We start from the raw sequence: 19312 nt of genomic DNA, 5'->3' as shown, positions 1-19312 counted from the left end.
CACAGAAGCAGGGTACCTCTCTTGACTTAAAATACACATATATGATATTTTCTAGCACTTAGAAAATATATATACATATATATTTTATACATATATACATATATATACTAATACATATATATGTAGAGTGTGTGTGTGTGTCTTTATAGTACTAATATATATAGAGTCCTATATACAGTCCTATATCTCTGATACTGAGCAAAGGAGCTAAGTATTGACATTCTGCTTTCAACTTAAACAGTGTAGGCATTTTCACCACTATTGTGTTAAAACTGGAAAGTCTGTGCTTGCCATCTCTATAGGAGAGTCCCAGAAACAGCTTTTCTGCATAGAGCATCACTAATTCTGTATAAAGCTGACAAAGATCCAATTAAGTAACAGTCTTTGTGTGATAAAAGTATACTTAGCCTTTACAAAGTCCCTTATGCATATTTTTACATTTAATAAAATGAATACACTAAATAAAAATGTTTTTTCATACCTTCGACATGTTTAAGTAATAATAATGAGTAAGGAACCATTCCTTGTCATATACTACAGCCAGAGGTTTTCTTTCTCCACTTCTCTAAGCTCTTATATAAAGTATTTTCACCTTACAACGTAATAGACCCTAAGAGTAGTTTCCCCCCTTTCCCGTTCTCCATCCACACGTTCTTGCCTCTCTGGGTCTATGACCCAGAGCTGTTCATTTGGGTCTCCTAGGTTCCAGCATGGTCCCAGGAGGGGCACACCTGAATGCTTGCAATGGAAAAAGTTCAGAGAAAACTTTTCTTAAGCTACTTGATATAGGTAAGCATTTCTCAGTTTCCTAAACTCCTGTCCTCACTGCTACCAGGACTCAAGGTTGTGTAACCTTAGCTCTGCCCACGATCACCTCTTGCCAACTGCTCTCAGGACAATTCTGATATCAGCTTTGCTTTCCTGAATTACATCCATGATCTGTACAGGGCTTTCTTACAAAAAACTCAGTTTCTTATTTCCCTTTTTTTTCTATTCCTAATTTATAGTATCTACTTTTCTAATTATTTCCAAAACAACGTTTTATAATTCATGTATACAGTATCAATTTTTGCTGTCATCTAAATGTCGTATGAAAGTAAATCCACTGTATCAGAAAATGGCATATGGGAATGCGTGGTTGGTTAATGTGTTATTTAAAAGCTAAAAGTGAATGAACAAATAAATGCACACAACAACAAAAATCCTTGTTTCACAGATTAGCTTCTTAATACAGGATTTGCTACTTAAAAAATTATCATTGATTATTGCTACATCTGTTCAGCAGATTATGATAATATTTTGTAATCTAAGCATTTTTGTCCTCTTTTTTTTGCCCCCAAAACCTAAAACCTTAATGAAAATATAAAAATTTGTTCTACTAGTTTCCTAGTAAATTGTTAAATGGGCAAAGGTTATAACTTCTTATATTACAGTATCCATACTTGTACTATGTTGTAATGCCTTTGAAATAAGGGCTGGATTTTATTTATTTTTGTATTTCCCCCCGGCTCTTAACTTGTCACATAAATTAATAGGGAAAAATACTTCTCATCACTGCTTTTTTTCCTGGAAGATGATTTACAAAAAATAAGGTCATTGTTAGCATAGACCTTCCAGAAAGAAATAAAGTTTAATTTATGCCTATTAGTTATTCATTTCAATAGCATAAGAGATTGGGGAAGACATAAGAGATATAAAATCAGGATAGTCTCTCTAGATTCCTTTACAGCTAAAAATCACACAAGGACCTTTTGTTTGAATGTTTTAGTTTGCTGCTGCCATTAAAAAACCTCTTAAATCATGACTCCAGACGCAGTTACTGTGAGCAAGTATTCAAGACTTGCCAACCTTTGCTCTTCTTTAAACTGAAGCAGGTCTTTAAAAGGGAGAGATGGGAGACACAGAGAAGGAGGAAAATACACACACACACACACATACACACACACACACACACACTTACAAGGAGCTGCCTCTGTGACTGTCCTGCAGGCTCAGCTGGTGTTTTATGGGCCTTGTTGTTCTTGCTCAGGGCAGGGGACTGTTGACCACCCCGCATGGCACCCCAGCTGTGTGCTGTCATTATCAAAGACAACAATACAGGTGAGCTCACACAGACCCAGCAATAAACATAATCATCACAGAGATGCATGGTAATTAAGCACAAATGTTTAGCATTTTATATAATTGCTATAATTATAGTTTTACAAAAAACACATATTTTTAAGTTCTTGCTTTGGCATATTTGTAATCAGTCCAGAATGTTCCCTGTGAATCCTCCCATTCTTCTCTGACATCATCGTCACCAAATCTCACTGCATTTCCTCTGAGTACTTGGGATTCCTTTGCCTTCCATGGCTTTCCTCCTAGATCCCCCAAGAGAGTGTGAAGTCCTCCCTGTTTTTTGCCCTGTTTCCTCCATCCTCCCACACGGTGCTGCCAGCCCCCGGGTGCAAGAGAGTGAGCATGAGGTGGGAGGGCTGTGGATCCCAACAGTGGGTGGGTAAGAAGATAGCAATTTGAAGGGAAGGGAGGCCAAAGCTCAGGGCCAGTCATTCAGGAGTCGAAGGATCCATTGAGATTAAGGGCTGGCTCCCCTGAATCCCTGAGTATCGATCAGCTGTGTGGAAGGAGAGGAGTAAAGAAGAAAGGGGAGGGCCCATCCCAAGTACCTACCATGTTTCCCCGAAAATAAAACTGGGTCTTATATTCATTTTTGCTCCAAAAGATACATTAGGGCTTATGTTCAGGGGATGTCACCCTGAAAAATCATGTTAGGGCTTATTTTCTAGTTAGGTCTTATTTTCAGCGAAACACAGTATTTCCACCCACCCTCCTGAAGCCAAAGACTTCCAACCTGGGTCCCCTTCAAGACACACAGGGTATTAGGGGCATCTGACACCCCCAGCTAGTGTGGGGTGTGCCTACTATGCCTACTATGAATAGTCTACATTGATGTGACTTTTAGGGTATTAATAACAATAATAAGCTAATATTGTTTGGAGCTTTATAATTTACAAAATGTTCTCATTTAACTCTAATAACCCTATGTATTAGGCATTATTTAGCATTCTCCTTTTAAAAATAATTTTTTAAAATTTCAGCTTTGCTGAGGTATAAATGACATATAATTGTAAGTTATTTAAAATATACATCGTGGTGATTCGATATGTGATACACTGTGAAAGAATTCCCCCCATCTAGTTAATTAACACCTCTATCAAGTCACATATTTATGTTTTCCCCCTTGGTGAGAACATTTAGGCTCTTCTATCTTAGCAAATTTCAATTATACCCATTTTAAAATGGGTACATTGAGGCCCAGAGAGGAGACATCCCACAGCTAGCTCTGAACACTGGCTCATGTCAAGAAAGCAGAGCACACTGGACATAAAGCAGTGAACTCAGGGTAGAAATGGGAGGAGAGTGGAGGGTTGATGCTGTGAAGGTGAAGAAAGAGAAAAGGGCAGATGGGAGCCCTGGAAGTCACACTTGCCCCCCCATTTCGTAGTGCTGGACTGGGTTTATCTGCTCTTCTGTGCAGTCAGCTCAGAGCTATGCACAAAGGTGATTGGGCCCCTTGAGGGTCTACTGTTTCATATCAGCAAGACTTCTTAGCTACAATTTCGAAAACCTGAAAGAAACCTATCCTATTTTTGGAAATCCCTACCTACAGTTTTCATTCTAGTCATATTATCAAATTCCACTTATAATCAATTTGAAGGGACCATGAAAATCCTTCAACGGCGCTTACATCCAGCATCAAATGTTGCTTGTATGAGAAATCTTAGGAAGCTGTCTTTCTCTTGGAATAGCTGAGTTCTGTTGTTTTATCTTCTTCTATAGATGATTAAGTTTGGAACTGCTTCGCTGCTCATCCTGCTCTTTTCTAATTCTAAAATAAGAAGTTTTAAATGAGATAAAAGAAACCTGTTGCTTTTAGGTGACAAGATACTCTTAGCCCACACTTAGCAGTTAGAGTTGTTGTTCTGGTGGCCTTTTCCTGCTTCTTGTGTCTTCCTCTCGCCTTGCGACTTACATGTTGAGATCATTTTTCTACCTGTGGAGCCAGGTTTACGATATTTATAATGTAGCAGCAAGCGGGTCTCTAAATGTCCAAATCAGTAGTTCTCAAACTGTTTAGTCTTAGGATCTCTTTACCCTCTTAAAAATTATCAAGAACGCCAGGGGTTTCTTATGTGGGTTTATGTGAGGTGTATGCACCCATCATAGAAATTAAAACTAAGAAAATTGTGAACCAGTTCTTTATAATTCATTTAAAATAGCATTAATAGTGGTGGCTGAAATAACATACTTTTTAGATAAAACATAACTGTCCCAAACAAAAAGAATTTATGAGAAGAACGGCATTGTTTTATAACACGTTTTTGCAGATGTCTTCAATGTCTGGCTTAATAGAAGACAGCTGAATTCTCATATCTGTTTCCGCATGCAGTCGGTTGCACTATTCCACATCATGTAGCCTCTGGAAAACTCCACTGCAAAAAAGACAAACAACATCTTAGTTTTACTATGAAAATAATTTTGACCTCGTGGAGCACCCGAGAGGGTGTTAGGGACCATGACATGTTCCCAAACCACATTTTGATAATTGCTACACGAAATCATTACCATCAGGCTTCAAGGAGACTGAGAGGCTTCTGCTAATAGGCACGGTCACACTGAAACCACCCCAAAATGTTGGTTATCTACAGGTATACTTGCAGATTGTTTTTTTGGGACGATGCTACTAAGAGCATTCATACGAGCGTATATGATTATTTTTTTGGGGGAGGGGTAAATCCCGTCATTTACATATCATCCGAATAAATTAACATATGGCAATAAACAATATAGTGTAGTGGTCCAGAAAAAGAGCTTTACAAGGTGCAGAGTACTGTGTTATCATGTGCGTTAAAAATGGAGTCAGAGATGTCTAGGAGAATATATTAAAAAATTGGTAATAGTGGTTCCTTTTGGAGTGAGGACTGGGGAGCAGAATATCTGGAGCAAAAAAGAATGGCTATGTGGGGACAGAGCCCCAGAAAGCAGTTTCCAGGCTCTCGGCCTCACATAGACAGGTGCCTGGCTCAGGTAGTAAATGGCCATCAACTGTGATTGGATGGCCATCAGCTGTGGCTAGTTGGCCGTCAGCTGTAACCAATGAGCCATTGGCCACTAATATAACTGCTGTGGCTACGCTAGCAGAGAGAAGAGAAGAAGGGGGCTAGCAAGAAGATGGTGGCTGGGCTGGCAAGTGTGGATGGCGGTTTGCGGACAGTGTGGATCCAGCCTCCAGTGAGAGTATAGTGCCGCCAGAGAGAATATAGTGGTATGACTCCCCTACCTATGGCTCCGTGGGTGTTCCTTTTTGGCCTCACCATATCCTGCGTTCTTGTATGGGGAGCGGGACCAGAGACCCCCAAGGCCGCCCCTCACGACAAATGGCGCAGCGAGCAGGGTCTCCCGCATGACAAATGGCGCAGCGAGCAGGGTATGGTGCCAGCCAAAGCTCTCCAAAGGATGGTGGAGCAGTTTGTGCGTATGAACACTCAGTCTCAGGAAGACCAGGAGGAGCAGCTGCCGGAGAGCTGGACCCCCGTGGAGGGGTGGGAGGACGTGGACGGTTCCCCAACCAGCACAGGCCGGAGAAAGCGAAGGTCGTTGCAGCCCTGTGGGCCGGGGAAGTTCCTGCTCAGGCAGCCCGGATGCAGGACTTATAGTCCCAGGAGGTAACGCTTGCTGAGTCCTCCGTGGGAGATGAGGGTGGGGTCAAGGTCGTCCCTCACCCCAGGACAGCCCTGGAGAAATGACTATGTACTATGGGGAATTGCCTTCCATCCCTAATTTAATGGACCGCTTGACTGTTTGTTTGGGAACTGTTGTTAGTGGAACTGGGGGATATTTGCTTTTGTCTTTTGACCGGCCGCCATTGAGAATATGTAAGCACCTTGATTGTGAGTCCCTGTTGTTCCAGCAGGGTACCCTGAGAGGCACAGAGAGAGTGGCAGTGCCCTGAGAGCCCTGGCTGAGTCCAGGAAGTCTGGCTGAGCCCTGAGGGTGCCCTGGCTGTGCCCAGGAAGTCGGGCTGTTTCCAGAGAGAGTGGCAGTGCCCTGAGAACCCTGGCTGAGTCCAGGAAGTCTGGCTGAGCCCTGAAGATACCCTGGCTGTGCCCAGGAAGTCGGGCTGTTTCCAGAGAGAGTGGCAGTGCCCTGAGAGACCTGGCTGAGTCCAGGAAGTCTGGCTGAGCCCTGAAGATACCCTGGCTGTGCCCAGGAAGTCGGGCTGTTCCCAGAGAGAGTGGCAGTGCCCTGAGAACCCTGGCTGAGTCCAGGAAGTCTGGCTGAGCCCTGAAGATACCCTGGCTGTGCCAGGAAGTCGGGCTGTTCCCAGAGAGAGTGGCAGTGCCCTGGGCAGTGCCCTGAGAAATCCTAGCTGTGCCCGGGGAAACTAGTGGTACCCTAAGAAGTCCAGGAAGTCTGGCCGTGCCCAGAAGCACTGGTGGTGCCCTGAGAAACCCTGGCTGTGTCCAGGAAGACAGGTGGTACCCTAAGAAGTCCAGGAAGTCTGGCCGTGCCCAGAAGTACTGGTGGTGCCCTGAGAAACCCTGGCTGTGCCCAGAGAGCCTGGCTGTGTCCAGGATATTGCATTCACCCCCAGGCTCCTCGCACAGGTCCCCTCGCGGAAGACGCTTGTCGCGTAGATTGTGAGGCGAGAGCCTGTAGGGGTGGAGTGTGGGGACAGAGCCCCAGAAAGCAGTTTCCAGGCTCTCGGCCTCACATAGACAGGTGCTGGCTCAGGTAGTAAATGGCCATCAACTGTGATTGGATGGCCATCAGCTGTGGCTAGTTGGCTGTCAGCTGTAACCAATGAGCCATTGGCCACTAATATAACTGCTGTGGCTACGCTAGCAGAGAGAAGAGAAGAAGGGGGCTAGCAAGAAGATGGTGGCTGGGCTGGCAAGTGTGGATGGCGGTTTGCGGACAGTGTGGATCCAGCCTCCAGTGAGAGTATAGTGCCGCCAGAGAGAATATAGTGGTATGACTCCCCTACCTATGGCTCCGTGGGTGTTCCTTTTTGGCCTCACCATATCCTGCGTTCTTGTATGGGGAGCGGGACCAGAGAGAGACCCCCAAGGCCGCCCTGCACGACAAATGGCGCAGCGAGCAGGGTCTCCCGCATGACAGGCTATCACCCACTTATGGCTCATGATTTGTTGTCAAACCCCTTATAGTTCATGATTTGCATGTATTAGTTTCTCAATTAAAATACGTAGTTAATAACAAAAGGAAAAAAACAACAAAACCTTTAGAATCAGAAAGATTTAGGTTAGATCCTTAGTCAGCCACTTAGTACCTACTAACCTGGGCCTAATTACTTGACCTGTTAAATATCCATTTTCTCCCCCTTATTTTAAAATTTCATTAAAAGATATTTGTTTAATGTGAAAAAATTAACACTGACTTATCATATATATATATACAGAGGGTGCCAAAAAAATGTATACTCACTTTAAGGAAAAAACCGTGTTAAAATTGTAATACTCAATGTATACTGATAAAAGATGAATGCAAGTCACGTGTATACATTTTTTTGGTACCCTCTGTATATATATGTTTTTCATTCTGTATATATTTATTGTCTGTTTTCTCCATATTAAAAAGTAAGCTCCAAGAAGACAGAGATTTGTATCTGTTCAGTTGACTGCTGCATGCCCAGGCCAACACAGGCAGGGCCTGACGTGTGCACACGTGAGCAGTGGTGTTGGGGACGTGGAAGATAAGAGAGCAAAGGATGGCAGCACTCATGGGGCAGGGGAGGGGTTAGGAGGCAAATTTCAGATTACTTATGATGCTGCATTTCAGCATCTTATTTCGTTTTCCTGTGATTTTTCTTCCCACTAGTATTATGATTATGTGAGAGCTGTGTATACTTGCCTCATGACGTTTATCAGTATTTAAATTTCCACAATAATTGACCAAGGGAGAAATGTGGATGTTGCCCCCCTGGGCCCATCATACCCCTTCTCGTCCTCCCTGCTCTCTCCTCTTTCAAACATAAGATTATCCAATGACTTAGTTTTTTCTCTAGGGACCAATAATTCATAAAGAATCAATCATCATTTTTCTGTTAAAGATGGAAACCCATTATTAAGTCAGTTCTATATGACTGATTTACTTGTGCACTATTATTATTATTATTTTTGTTCATTCCCCTTTTCTCTTTTTATTTTCTAGAATTAGTTTCGTCAGGACATGTAAGCCAATCTGGTTTTAGCTCAAAGCACCAATACAAGACCTGGCATTAAACTTTTCTCTTTCTGAAATGTTTACCTGCTTCTGACTTCATTGAACTTCCATCATTTCCATCTCTGGGACACAATTCAGCCAGAAAGCTGAATTAATACACAATTCCCCCAGTTGCCTAACATAAAGCTATTGTGATGATTTTGTCTACTATGGTAACACTTTTGGGGGGGTGGGCTATATTTTCTTTTAGAAAAGATTATCTAATTTTTAAAAATGTTATTTCATTTACCTCAGCTTGAACAGTAGGAGCTTGTGGTAGATACTCAACTCCTTGTTGACTTGATAACAAGATAATCCCAGACTTGTTAAAGCTGTCTTAGACCTGAATGGTGAAATACAGTATAGTCATTTACTAAGCATTTCTTTAATGTCCAGTGAGTACAAAGAAAGCGAAAGACACAATGAGTGCCATGGAAGAGCACAGAGGAATTGTATGACATGAACAAAGAGTCAATTTAGTAGAGAAGGATTTAGCTGGACATGGGTGCAAAATAATGAGATTGATTATATGCATCTTTAGATGCAAATAAGAAACCTGCTGGAACAACGAAAACCAAGTGACAGACACCAGCTTTGTAAGTGCTGAAAGTGAAAATCGTACTATTCATTTTGGCTCTCAGAAGACTTACCACATTGTATGCATGTTACAATCGCTCAACATTTTCTAGTTATTGGTAGAGTTAATCACATGCTTTTGAGAACTTTTAGTCTATTCTTCCCCATTCTGGTGTGTGTGTGTGTTTGTGTGTGTGTGTGTGTGTGTGTGTGTGTATTTGGATTTTTGTTTGATTTTCTATAGAACTCTCTCGTCTCATACTTGTTTGTTCATTAACACGATGTGGAGATTATAGAATTTTATCTCCATTTGAGTCTTTTCTTTTTTTGTCAACAAATAGATTTCACAGATAACTGTATCTACATAAAATTATCTTAACATTACATTAGAAAAGTTACTACTCTACCTTTACTAAAAATGTCATTAATATTTATCCCCTTTGCTGAAGTTTTTTTAGTTTACTCTTGATGAAACAATGGTTGAAAAGTTTTTAATCCTCTACTCTTTTATCTAATAGAAATTATAACAAACTCATCAAATGATTCAGACACTCAAGAAATGTTTACTGAGCACGTACCCTGTGTCATGCACCATTTTTCACTGTAAGTGTGAAGCACTAAACAAAACAAATTTTTTCTTTGCAGTTCACCCATTCTAGTGGGATGCGATTGACAATGGGTAAGTTAATAATGTTTGAGATAGTGGTGTAATATACATTTATGTGATAGAAATCTTAATTGTAGAAATGGTTCAAATATTCTATTATATATTAGTTGTCTATTGCTGCAGAACTTACCCCCCAAATTTCGCAGCTTGAGAAAATAAGTGTCTAGTATCTCACCCAGTTTCCATGAGTCAGGGATCCGTGATCAGCTTAGCTAATGGTGCAGCTCAGGGTCTTGCACGAAATTGCAATCAAGATGTTGGTCAAAGTTGCACTTACCTGAAAGCTGATGAGGGTTTAAGCATTGCTTCTGACTCCGATGGCTGACAAGTTACTGCTGGGCTTCGACAGGGGCCTCAATTCTTCACCATGTGGACCACTCCCCAGGGCTGCCTGGGTGTTCTCACAACATGGAGGCTGGCTTACCCCAGGGGGAGTGACCCAAGAGAAAGAGGCAGAAGTCACATGATCTTTAAGACATCGTCTCAAAATCACATACGTAGTTTCATTTCTGCCGTGTTCTGTTAGAAGTGACTCACTCGCTCAAGCGGATGGGAATTAAGTTCTGTCTCTTGAAGGGGAGATATCAAAGAATTTGCAGATATTTTTAAAAACCACCATAGTTACTCTGACACATTTAAGAACAAATTAAACAAATTAAATGGTATATTTCAGAGATATTTTAAGATGAGTTATGCCTTGTTTTATACACATTATTTGTTAGTATATAATGCCTTGTTTTACAACTGTTGTTTTATTATGTATTAGTATTATTTTTGGACAGCGAACCATTGGAAATTTAGGTTTCTTGAGCTTTATTCCTTTCTTACTGCTTTGGTTGCTTTGCAGCTGTGGTGTCAACACTGTTTAGGGTTCCTTGAATGAAAACATTTGAGTCTTTAAAAAATTTTCTGGTATTAGTTGATGAATTTAAGATTATTTATTATTACTTAACACTTGTATTGGACATGATTTGTCTAAATGATTGGGAGACTGAAATTACACGGCCCAGGAATGAGAGAAAAATCCCTTTGGTTCTAAATAAGTTACTTTTGGTTGGACACCTATACTTCATAGAAATGTAGCTTCTGTGTGGAACCCACTAGGCTTGCCTGTACAGAAATGTGGTACAATGGGATGAAAATTTAAAATTTAAAATCGCGGTCAGTGTAGCGGTCAGCTACACTTTAGCCTGGAAACCTGGTGAGAAACTGTATGGTTATTCAGAGGATATATATGAGAGAGAGAGAGAGAGAGAGAGAGAGAAACAAGGGTGGAGGAGTAATTCTTTGGCTATTTGGCGATCATATTTGCCATGAGAACACATGAGAGTCTCCCCTTTGTGACCTATGTATGGTGACAGTTCCAGGGCTATCTCTTAATGACTGAAATGGTAAATTTGGAATTCATCAAGTTTAACTTTTCTTCATGACTGGATTTCCCCTTTGGGCAGTCTTCCATGTGAAAGCCTTTAGGGAACCTTTGAAAGTACGGCAGCTTTACAGGATGTTGACCCTAATTTAGCCTCTGAACCTTTGAAGATAAAGGACTCTTGCCAACTATATAAGACCCCCCTTACCCAGAAGGGAATGCTTTTAAATTTCTTAGTAAATTAATTAGTAACTAAAGAGAATGCCATTGTTTGAATTGTTCCCACTTTTACGGCAAATAACTATAGAAACAAATGCCATCAGAAGAAGAAATAAGAAAATAATTATAGAAAAAGTATTCAAATTTCAGACTTTGTCAGTTATGCGGAGATTTCATCTCTACTTCTAGATCTTGCCCTAAATAGAAGAAGCTGTTGATGGAGCCTGATGTTAAAGAGAAAAGGGGGCATAGGAGAGGCACTTTTTTCCCCATCCATTGCATTGCTGGGGAGTTTAGCATCACAAATACCTGAGATACAGCTAGTTATACAGAGATGCATATTGAGGGGGCTGGAACGAAACTCATTGACTTAGGAAGGCATCATATTTTACACAGTGAGTGTGAAATGAAAAAAAAAAATCAAGTGCTGATTAAAACCATATTCGTATCTGAAAATTCTTTTGGGTAGGAGGAGGCAAACCTCAGATGTATTTACACTGATTTTTAAACAATGTTAAGCAGTGTTGCAAAGGTTAAATTTATGATGACATAGAACTGAGAGGCACTTTGTAGATGATTTGGTTCTGATCCCAGAGAGATGAAATGATTTGGTGAATCATTACTTGGTGAAGGGATGTGGGTGAAGCTAATGCTAGAAACTTCCAGTACATTTTTCCTTTTTTTGAAAACACAAAACCACTGATTTTTACTCTTTGTAAAACAGTAATTTAATTGGAGGTCATTTTGTGGATATGCTTTCATCTGAGAACAAAAGGGGTGGGGGGATAAGTGCCACAGAACTAAATAGAATATAAGATGTGAAAAAAAAAATCCAGTGAAATTAATTTTCAAATAACGTTTGTTTATGAGTTCTCCTGGGTGGAGGGGAACGTAAAGTGTATGGGACTGGAAGTGACTTAGTAGCTTGGGTCCTAAATGAAATTAGGGCACCTCCCTTCATTCCAGATGACATTTTTTTCTTGGCGAGCCAGACCCTCAAGGAGGAACCAGAGCTGGCTAGTAATAGTCATGAATGCTTTTCTGTACATTTAATGTTTTTCTTTATTTTAATTCAATACTGACATAAGTGAAACCCTGTTTGACAACCAAAGTATAATTTGCTATCGTTACATTATTGATAGATTCTGGCAAATTGGATATCTTCATTCTATGTTAAAATCTATAAACAAAACACACAATTCTGAATCTCCTCCTCTTTTCCCCATTACTGCTCCATTTCCTATTTTCAAAGGCAATCCCGTGAGGCTATACAACAACCATGGGGAGCCCTGCAGAGTTACAACAGACCGGGAAGAAATCCGTCAAGCCCCTCCTGTAAAATCTACTTCCCCTTCTTCTGTACTCAGCAACTGATATCTCACTAGTAGAAAGGAGAATTTTGAAGCTCAAAGAATCCCTAAAGTTCCTTTGGACCCAAATCGTAAATATCTGGTCCCAAAGAGGCTGACTTGCTCAAGGTTACATGGCTCACATTAGGCTGGTTAAGAGACTGGGATAATAAAGTTAGTTGGGACCATAGAGTTCAGCTTTAAAACATGAATTCTCTGAGAACAGGACTATCTTAGACCAACCCCTAAGTGAAGATGAAGTTATGTAACCAGAGGAGATGGGCACAAAGAGGGAGGAAGAAATCCTGGAAGGGGAGGTGATACCCAAGGCCAACCTGGCTTCCTTTACTGTGTAGCCTGGGTCCTCGGAGTGAGGCCACCATTATAACTGCATTTCTCCCGATCTTGCTGCCTTCTCCACTGGGCTGGCCACTGTGTGGCATCCACAGGGGATGTCAGTTGGAACAGAACAGAAGGGAGGCCTGCTGGTTTACCTCTCCAGTGTCATGCAGGTACCCCCTTTGTTTCATTCCATCCAGCGGGAGGGAGTTTCTGGGATTTGGGTTTCAGTTTAACCACCAAAAGGCCTTCTCTTGGCCTCTAAATTGAGGCTCCTGGAATCTCCCCCTCCACCACTCCACAGGTGCTTCTCTGAGACTAAGCTCAGGAGGAGAAAAAAGTGGAAAAGGAATGGCTGCAACCCAATTCCTCTGTAACTGAAAGCAAAACGTATATGGAACTCAAATGGAAAAAAAGAGATTCGATCTGAGAGTTTTTTTCCCAGAGTGGAATGCGTGCTGTAAAACAGTTACTGTTGCTATCATTTGTGAGCTGGTTGTGGGTTTTCACAACCATTTTGCTGACTTTTTGGCAGCAAGTGTGAGTTTTCCTCTTCGATTAGGCCTTTGGGAGTAATCTTAAAATTCTATGGAATCATCTGACTCCCTCCAGGAAAACATTGATTGGTATTAATTTTCATCCTTTCCCTTTTGATGTTGAAGTGGACTGAAACACTTCCTGCTTTTCTCATATGTTCTTTTTCTTTCCACCTTTCCCACTTCCCAAATGATTATAGTATTTCCAAATACAAGGGTCTAGTTGTGGAAAATTAAGGGATAGGGTCCTATTACAAGCTCAAATGTCCGAGGATCTCAATTGGGAGGCAGGAATGTGCTTTTACTGAAAATCTGGCTGTGTTGATTAGCTGTGGCTGCAGAATTCAAATACCCTTCCTAGATGCAAACGAGGAGAAAGTTTCCTTCTCTTTACGAAATTGTAGCTAAGTAATAAAAGAGTAAAGACCTTTTAGACTGAACCCAAAGTTCATTAAAGCTGCTTAATTATAGTTGGGAGCATTTGCATATATATTTCAGTTATGCCAAATTCAAATTCAAAAAATACAAACAGTAAATAAACAAGTATTTTTATGTTCCTCTTGTTAACATATTAGAGAATTTTATAAAATTTCAGCTTACTGTGTTTATGATAGCCAAAACTGTGTTCTATTTCTAATGTTAAAAGTTTACTTGGCCTAATTCAATTACAGTTTTACTTTGAGGTTTAGAATGACTTACATTAATCTTTTTTCTGTCTGTCATTATCAACATGGAACTTCTGTCGGAACCAAAAATTGCTGAGTCTGAAGCTCTTGGTATTACATTTACTTGTTTGCAGAGCATGCATCCCATGAAGTGAAAAGGAAACTAAGAACAACTGGTGTAAATGGCGTTGGGTTCTTTTTGGTCACTCTGTAACTTGAGAGCTGGAACACAAAGGATCATAAATCCTGGGGAAAACGTGGGATTGATTGTTCCTTCTTTGCCTACAGCATGTGCCTTTTTAGCTCTTCCAGCACTTGCAGGTAAGGGAGCTCCACTCTTCTGTGAGTGTTGCCTTATGTGACAACTCTTCAAAAATATAGCTACAAATCCTGGAAAATGGGATTTAATGGTGTCAATGTTTCCCTTTTGTGTTAGAAAAGTTTAATCAGTTCTCCAAATCTGATTTAACGTAACTTGTGAGATTTTTGAACAATTACCCAACTGACATTGATCTCTGAGTTGCAGATAGGGCTCAGGAAAAAAACACACACACACACAAAAAAACAAAAAAAACAAAACAAAATAAAACCACGCCAAATATCAGCTTTCCCATAGTAGGATGACGTCATTAATGTGACTGAATGATCAAAAGACTTAGAATAAGTAGGGCAGCACTTGTAAGACTTAAGAAAACAAACACAAAAATTGCGGATTTACTACTTTAAATTATCTGATGGGAAACCTGGCATATTTAGAAAGATAACTACATTACTGTGGTGTGAAGAATTCAGACCAAATGGAATTAAATGAAAGACAAGATCAACAGCAGCCTGGATAATTTAGTTAACTGATGACTTTGCAGTGAGGTAATGTCTAGATAAGAATGCTTATATCAAGATAAAAGATGGCATAAGAGACATACATGAGACAATTAATTATATGTGAAGAAAATATTAAGTAATTTTGAATGTTCTGAAAATAGTGAAAACCTATATGATGGGAAGAAAATAATCTTAGATTATGAGATAAAGTTTAATACTTGGAGCATCTTCTTTTATTTATTCATTTTTTTCTTTCATTTTGGAAAACATTGTTTTGGACTGCCGAAGGAGACTGGGTCTTTACAGATTAATAATTTGTTTAAAAGTTTGCTTATTTTGCTGCTCCTGTGTTTATTGAGTAAATTATAGTCATAACCACTAATCCAAAATGCTCCATCCCAAGTTCTCAAATAAAAAAAAGTTAGTAAAATATGGACTGGCTTAAAAGGTGAATATCACATCAATCATTAAAGTTCCCTTGTCTGTTCTGAATCCTCCTTGTGCCTAGTTTAGTGCCTTACAAATACTGAATAAATATTTCATTGATTGAATAAATGACTTAAATGTGCAAGGAGACCCAAAGTAAGAAAAAGAAAGGAGCTGGAAAGAGAAATCTAGGAGACCTGGGCTGTAGTAGCAGTCTACAAATTCAGTGCAATTTTTAGAAGGATTTATTCAGCAACTTGTTATGTGTCAGGAACTGTGATAAACATCAAGGTACCAACCAATGAGGTCTGTGTCTGAAGGAGGTGGCATAGCTGCAGTTTGGTAACAGTTTGGCATATTATGCAAGCATATGCAATGTAACAGTATTGTTACAGATTACAGCTAGCAGAGAAGAAAATTTAGCAAAATTATAAATGATCATTTTGTATCCACTCTAATTTCCAAGGCTGTTTACTAAGATTCTGCCTTTATATGCAATCAGTAACTTTGGATGTCTTCAAGTTTGCCTTTCAGATAGGGAGGCAGGCCTCCCTAAAACTTTCACATGCTAACAGCTGTAATTAAGGTAGAAGGCTTTATTTAAATAGTAATTAGCCTTCAGGACTTGAAGTGTAAACAGAACACTAATTCATTTAGATAGTTAATTGGTCTTCTGTTTAGAAATCTTAGCGTGGCCTTCCTTTTTAGCTATGATGTATTTTTTGTACTGAGTACAGTGTATTAACTCATTGGGATGAAATTTTGCAAACTCTTGCTTGACTCCCAGAATATTGGCTTTGAACTCTCTCGTAATGGCTAATGCAAATGCATTTGAAAGTATTGTGAAAACATCAAGTAAAATTCTATGGCACAATTATGAGCACTTGACCTGTCTTCATAGTTACAGGGACCAAACAGCCCAGTTTATTCATGTTTTTCAAATCTGTTGATAGATCCCCTTTCACATTCAGGAATATCTTGGTTTGGGGATAAATGATGTGGTTGCTCTAATCATAATAAAAAGTGATACAACATACAGTGATTGCTGAAACTAAAGGTGTGGGTAAGATTGGTTACTTTTTCCGGGGGATCCAATGACAAATGTCAAGGTCCTTCTCACTACTTACTGCCATAAAGATGGTTAACCATTGATGTTATTAAGTTTAAAAAGTCTTTTTTTTTTTTAAAGGACAACTGCTCTATCAGGAATTTTGTCATTGCTTGTGCTAAATTTCTCAGCCTTGCTCAAACAAACAAACAAAACCACAAAAAACAAACCAACAAAAATCATTGTATTTGATAACTGCATATATCTCTGTTGTCTTGGTTTCTGGACATAGACAGTCCTGTAGATAAGTTGCATGGAAGGTGGGTGTGATGTTCTTTTACTTTTAAAAATGTTCCTTCTTGTTTACTCTAGCTCATCACACTATACAACAGACGCTTAGCACTGCTGCTAGCGATCTTTCCAACATGTGCATCTAAACAGACATGTATAAACAGTACCTATCGCAGTTAACTCAAATATTTAATGAGTACAATGGCTGACACATAGGAGGCATTCACAGATATTTATCGAATGAATAAGCACCAATCACGCCCTTTGAGTTGTACTAGGTGCTACCAGCTAGGTGGTAGGAAGAGGGAGAGGAGAGAAAGTTCTGTATCAGGTCTGCCCTCAAGGGGTTAACAGCGTCCAAGGGGAAGATGTAAATAAATAACCATGACTGGAAGTAGGAATCATTCATAAATGCCAAAAGAATCTTTAACTATGACAGGGAGGCAAAACTCCCTGGGGCTAGAGAGCGGATGCAGAGGAGGCTTGAAGGAGGAGCGGTAGATACTCCAATTTAGGATTCCCCCCCAGATCAAAGGTAACTCTGTCCCCACATAGAGCCCCGTGAAATGTGGAAAGGCCCGCCTCCTGTCAGTCACTGAAATTGTGCACACGCGTTTTTTTTTTTGGCGGGGAGTATGTGGCTAACGACTTCCAAATGAGCATTAGCTCACTTTGCAAATATGAATACTATAATATGGCAATATATAACGCTAAAAGCTACCACTTTATTATGATTCATTTTGTTGGCGAAGTTGAGATATTGCCATAGCATTCAAAGAGAAGTGAGTTCAATTGCCACTGTCATCCAAAATATAAAGTAATATAATTTTACCTTACGAAATTTAAAATAAGGAAGGCTTCATTGCAGAGTAATAGCGATACAAAGCCATTAAAAACAGAACATGCAGATCCTTTTTTTCTTTTCTTTTTCAAGTGTATGGTTGCTCACACCGAGACAGACTGTTCTGTTACCAATAGGAGCCGGGCCTCACCCAAGCCAGCGGGCTCCCTGGGATGAACGCACGATCTACAACCCGCCCCTTAAAAAGGAAAGTACGGCTCGGGACGCTCCGGGTGTGTGAGTTCAGGGCTTAGAGAGGGAAAGTAACCGGAGTCGCCCGTTTCGGGAGGACCCACCCCCTTCCACGAGTTTCACTGGTCCTCGACCCCGCCCCCTCTTTTATTCCTTGAGCAGCAACGGGAGCTGAAACTTTGTAACCCGAGCGCGCTGACTCTGCCCTGCTCCCAGCCCCGGCGCGGCAGAGAGGGAGGCGCAGGAGGTGGGACCTGCGGGCAGGAACGCTTGGGGACGCCAGCGCACGCGGAGCGGGGACCCCGGGAGAGCACGCCGCGAAGAGGAGGGGCTGGAGCGGGAGCGGAGCGCGCGGCGGGAGAACTGGAGGAAGTGGTCCCGGCCGTGAGAGCAGAGGAGCGGCTGGGAGCAGCCGGGCCGGGAGGGTCCCGAGCCGAGACCCAGAGGACTGGGGTCGCAACCCCGATTCCCCGCAGCTGCGATCGCCCAAGAGCAGCAGCTGTGTCGGGCTCCTGGCGGCGGCTGGAGAGGAGGAGCCGCAGCTGGACGGTGGCAGCTGGAGGAGGCGCCGCACGGCGGTCCGGTGCGCCGGGAGAGGGCCGCGCTGCCCCGCTGAGCCGCGCTGGGTGACCCGCTGACTGCGGCCATGCAGCCTTGACGGGACGCACCCTCCCGGGAAGGACAGCAGACGCAGGCAGCAGGGCTTTACCTCCGACTCTAGCCCAGCTGGGAGCGAAGCCATTTACCATGGAACCCGTGACCAAATGGAGCCCCAAACAAGTGGTGGACTGGACTAGAGGTGAGTGAGCCTGGGGGCCGGTGTCTCCAGCCCCGGGGATGGAGCAGGCGGAGAGCTGGGGTAGGGGGTGCTCAGCCCCTCCTGCAGGCGAGAAGCATTGAGAGCGCAGCGCGCTGATAACGCTAACTTCCTCGGAGTGGTCTGTGCGCCCCTAGTTCTTGTGCCTGCTTCCGAGGGTGCGGGTTGTGGCAAGCCAAGACGAGCCCTATCCTTAAACCCGGGAGTGGGGATGGCCTCCCTGTGGAGGGTGAGGGTTGGGGGTGCTGGTCTCGGGATTGGGGGGTCGCTCTCCCTACCCTGCGGGGGTGCTGTGCCCGACGCTCCGGCTGCCGGTCCTGGAGCGCAGAGGCACAAGGCGCCTTTGTGTGGGTGACTCCCCTCGGACCTCGTAAATGCCGCCTGCCCAGAGTAGTCGCAGGCATGACGGGGCGGTTGGACAGGTAAAGGGAGACTCCGGCGGCTCGCCCAGCCTCTCTGTTTTTGTTGGAGAAGGCGAGAGGGCAGCACAAGAGCCAAACATTGAGGCTCTCGCGCCGGCGAGAAACCCTGAGCCAGAATCCCCGGGACTTGGTGACTTTTGCTCCGGGAAGGCGCCAGTACCCCTAGTGGCGCTGCATTTTTAGGCCACATTGAAACCCTGGGAGGGAGAACTCTTACTATTTGGAACCAACTATCCTGAGTTCTGCTGTGTTTGGGACGAGGAAAAGCAGTGGGATGGGGTGGTAATGGGTGATTGGGCAGGGGTAGAAGCTTGTGCCCAGCTGTCGCCCTTACTTTTTACTCCTTCCCAAGATTTTCAGGGAAAGGGCATAGAGGTTCCTCAAACCTCTTTATAAGCATCCAAGTGAATGAAGTCCACCAAGAACAACCAATATTTTCATGGGTCC

At 42.2% G+C, this 19312-nt stretch overlaps 1 protein-coding gene and 1 long non-coding RNA gene across 2 annotated transcripts in view; one reads left to right on the top strand and one right to left on the bottom strand.

Annotated features, from left to right (window-relative positions):
• Nucleotides 1-3098: 3098 nt before the first annotated feature.
• On the bottom strand, nucleotides 3099-18837 carry LOC141571727 (uncharacterized). Its single transcript, XR_012496803.1, has 4 exons — nucleotides 18722-18837; nucleotides 9807-10098; nucleotides 8537-8629; nucleotides 3099-4496 (listed from the first exon to the last, which is right to left on the bottom strand). It is a non-coding gene; the product is annotated as an uncharacterized LOC141571727 (long non-coding RNA).
• The window catches only part of CNKSR3 (CNKSR family member 3), a 77709-nt gene continuing 76072 nt past the window's right edge, over nucleotides 17676-19312 (top strand). The window contains exon 1 of the mRNA XM_019749254.2: nucleotides 17676-18425. Within this exon, the coding sequence (XP_019604813.1) occupies nucleotides 18374-18425 (52 nt within the window). The 5' untranslated portion in view covers nucleotides 17676-18373. The remainder of the gene's footprint in view (nucleotides 18426-19312) is intronic.

This window comes from Rhinolophus sinicus, linkage group LG05, assembly GCF_036562045.2.
Source record: "Rhinolophus sinicus isolate RSC01 linkage group LG05, ASM3656204v1, whole genome shotgun sequence".
Lineage (NCBI taxonomy): Eukaryota > Metazoa > Chordata > Mammalia > Chiroptera > Rhinolophidae > Rhinolophus > Rhinolophus sinicus.
Note: the sequence above shows the minus strand (reverse complement) of the source record. Positions and strands in the feature narration are given on the sequence as shown.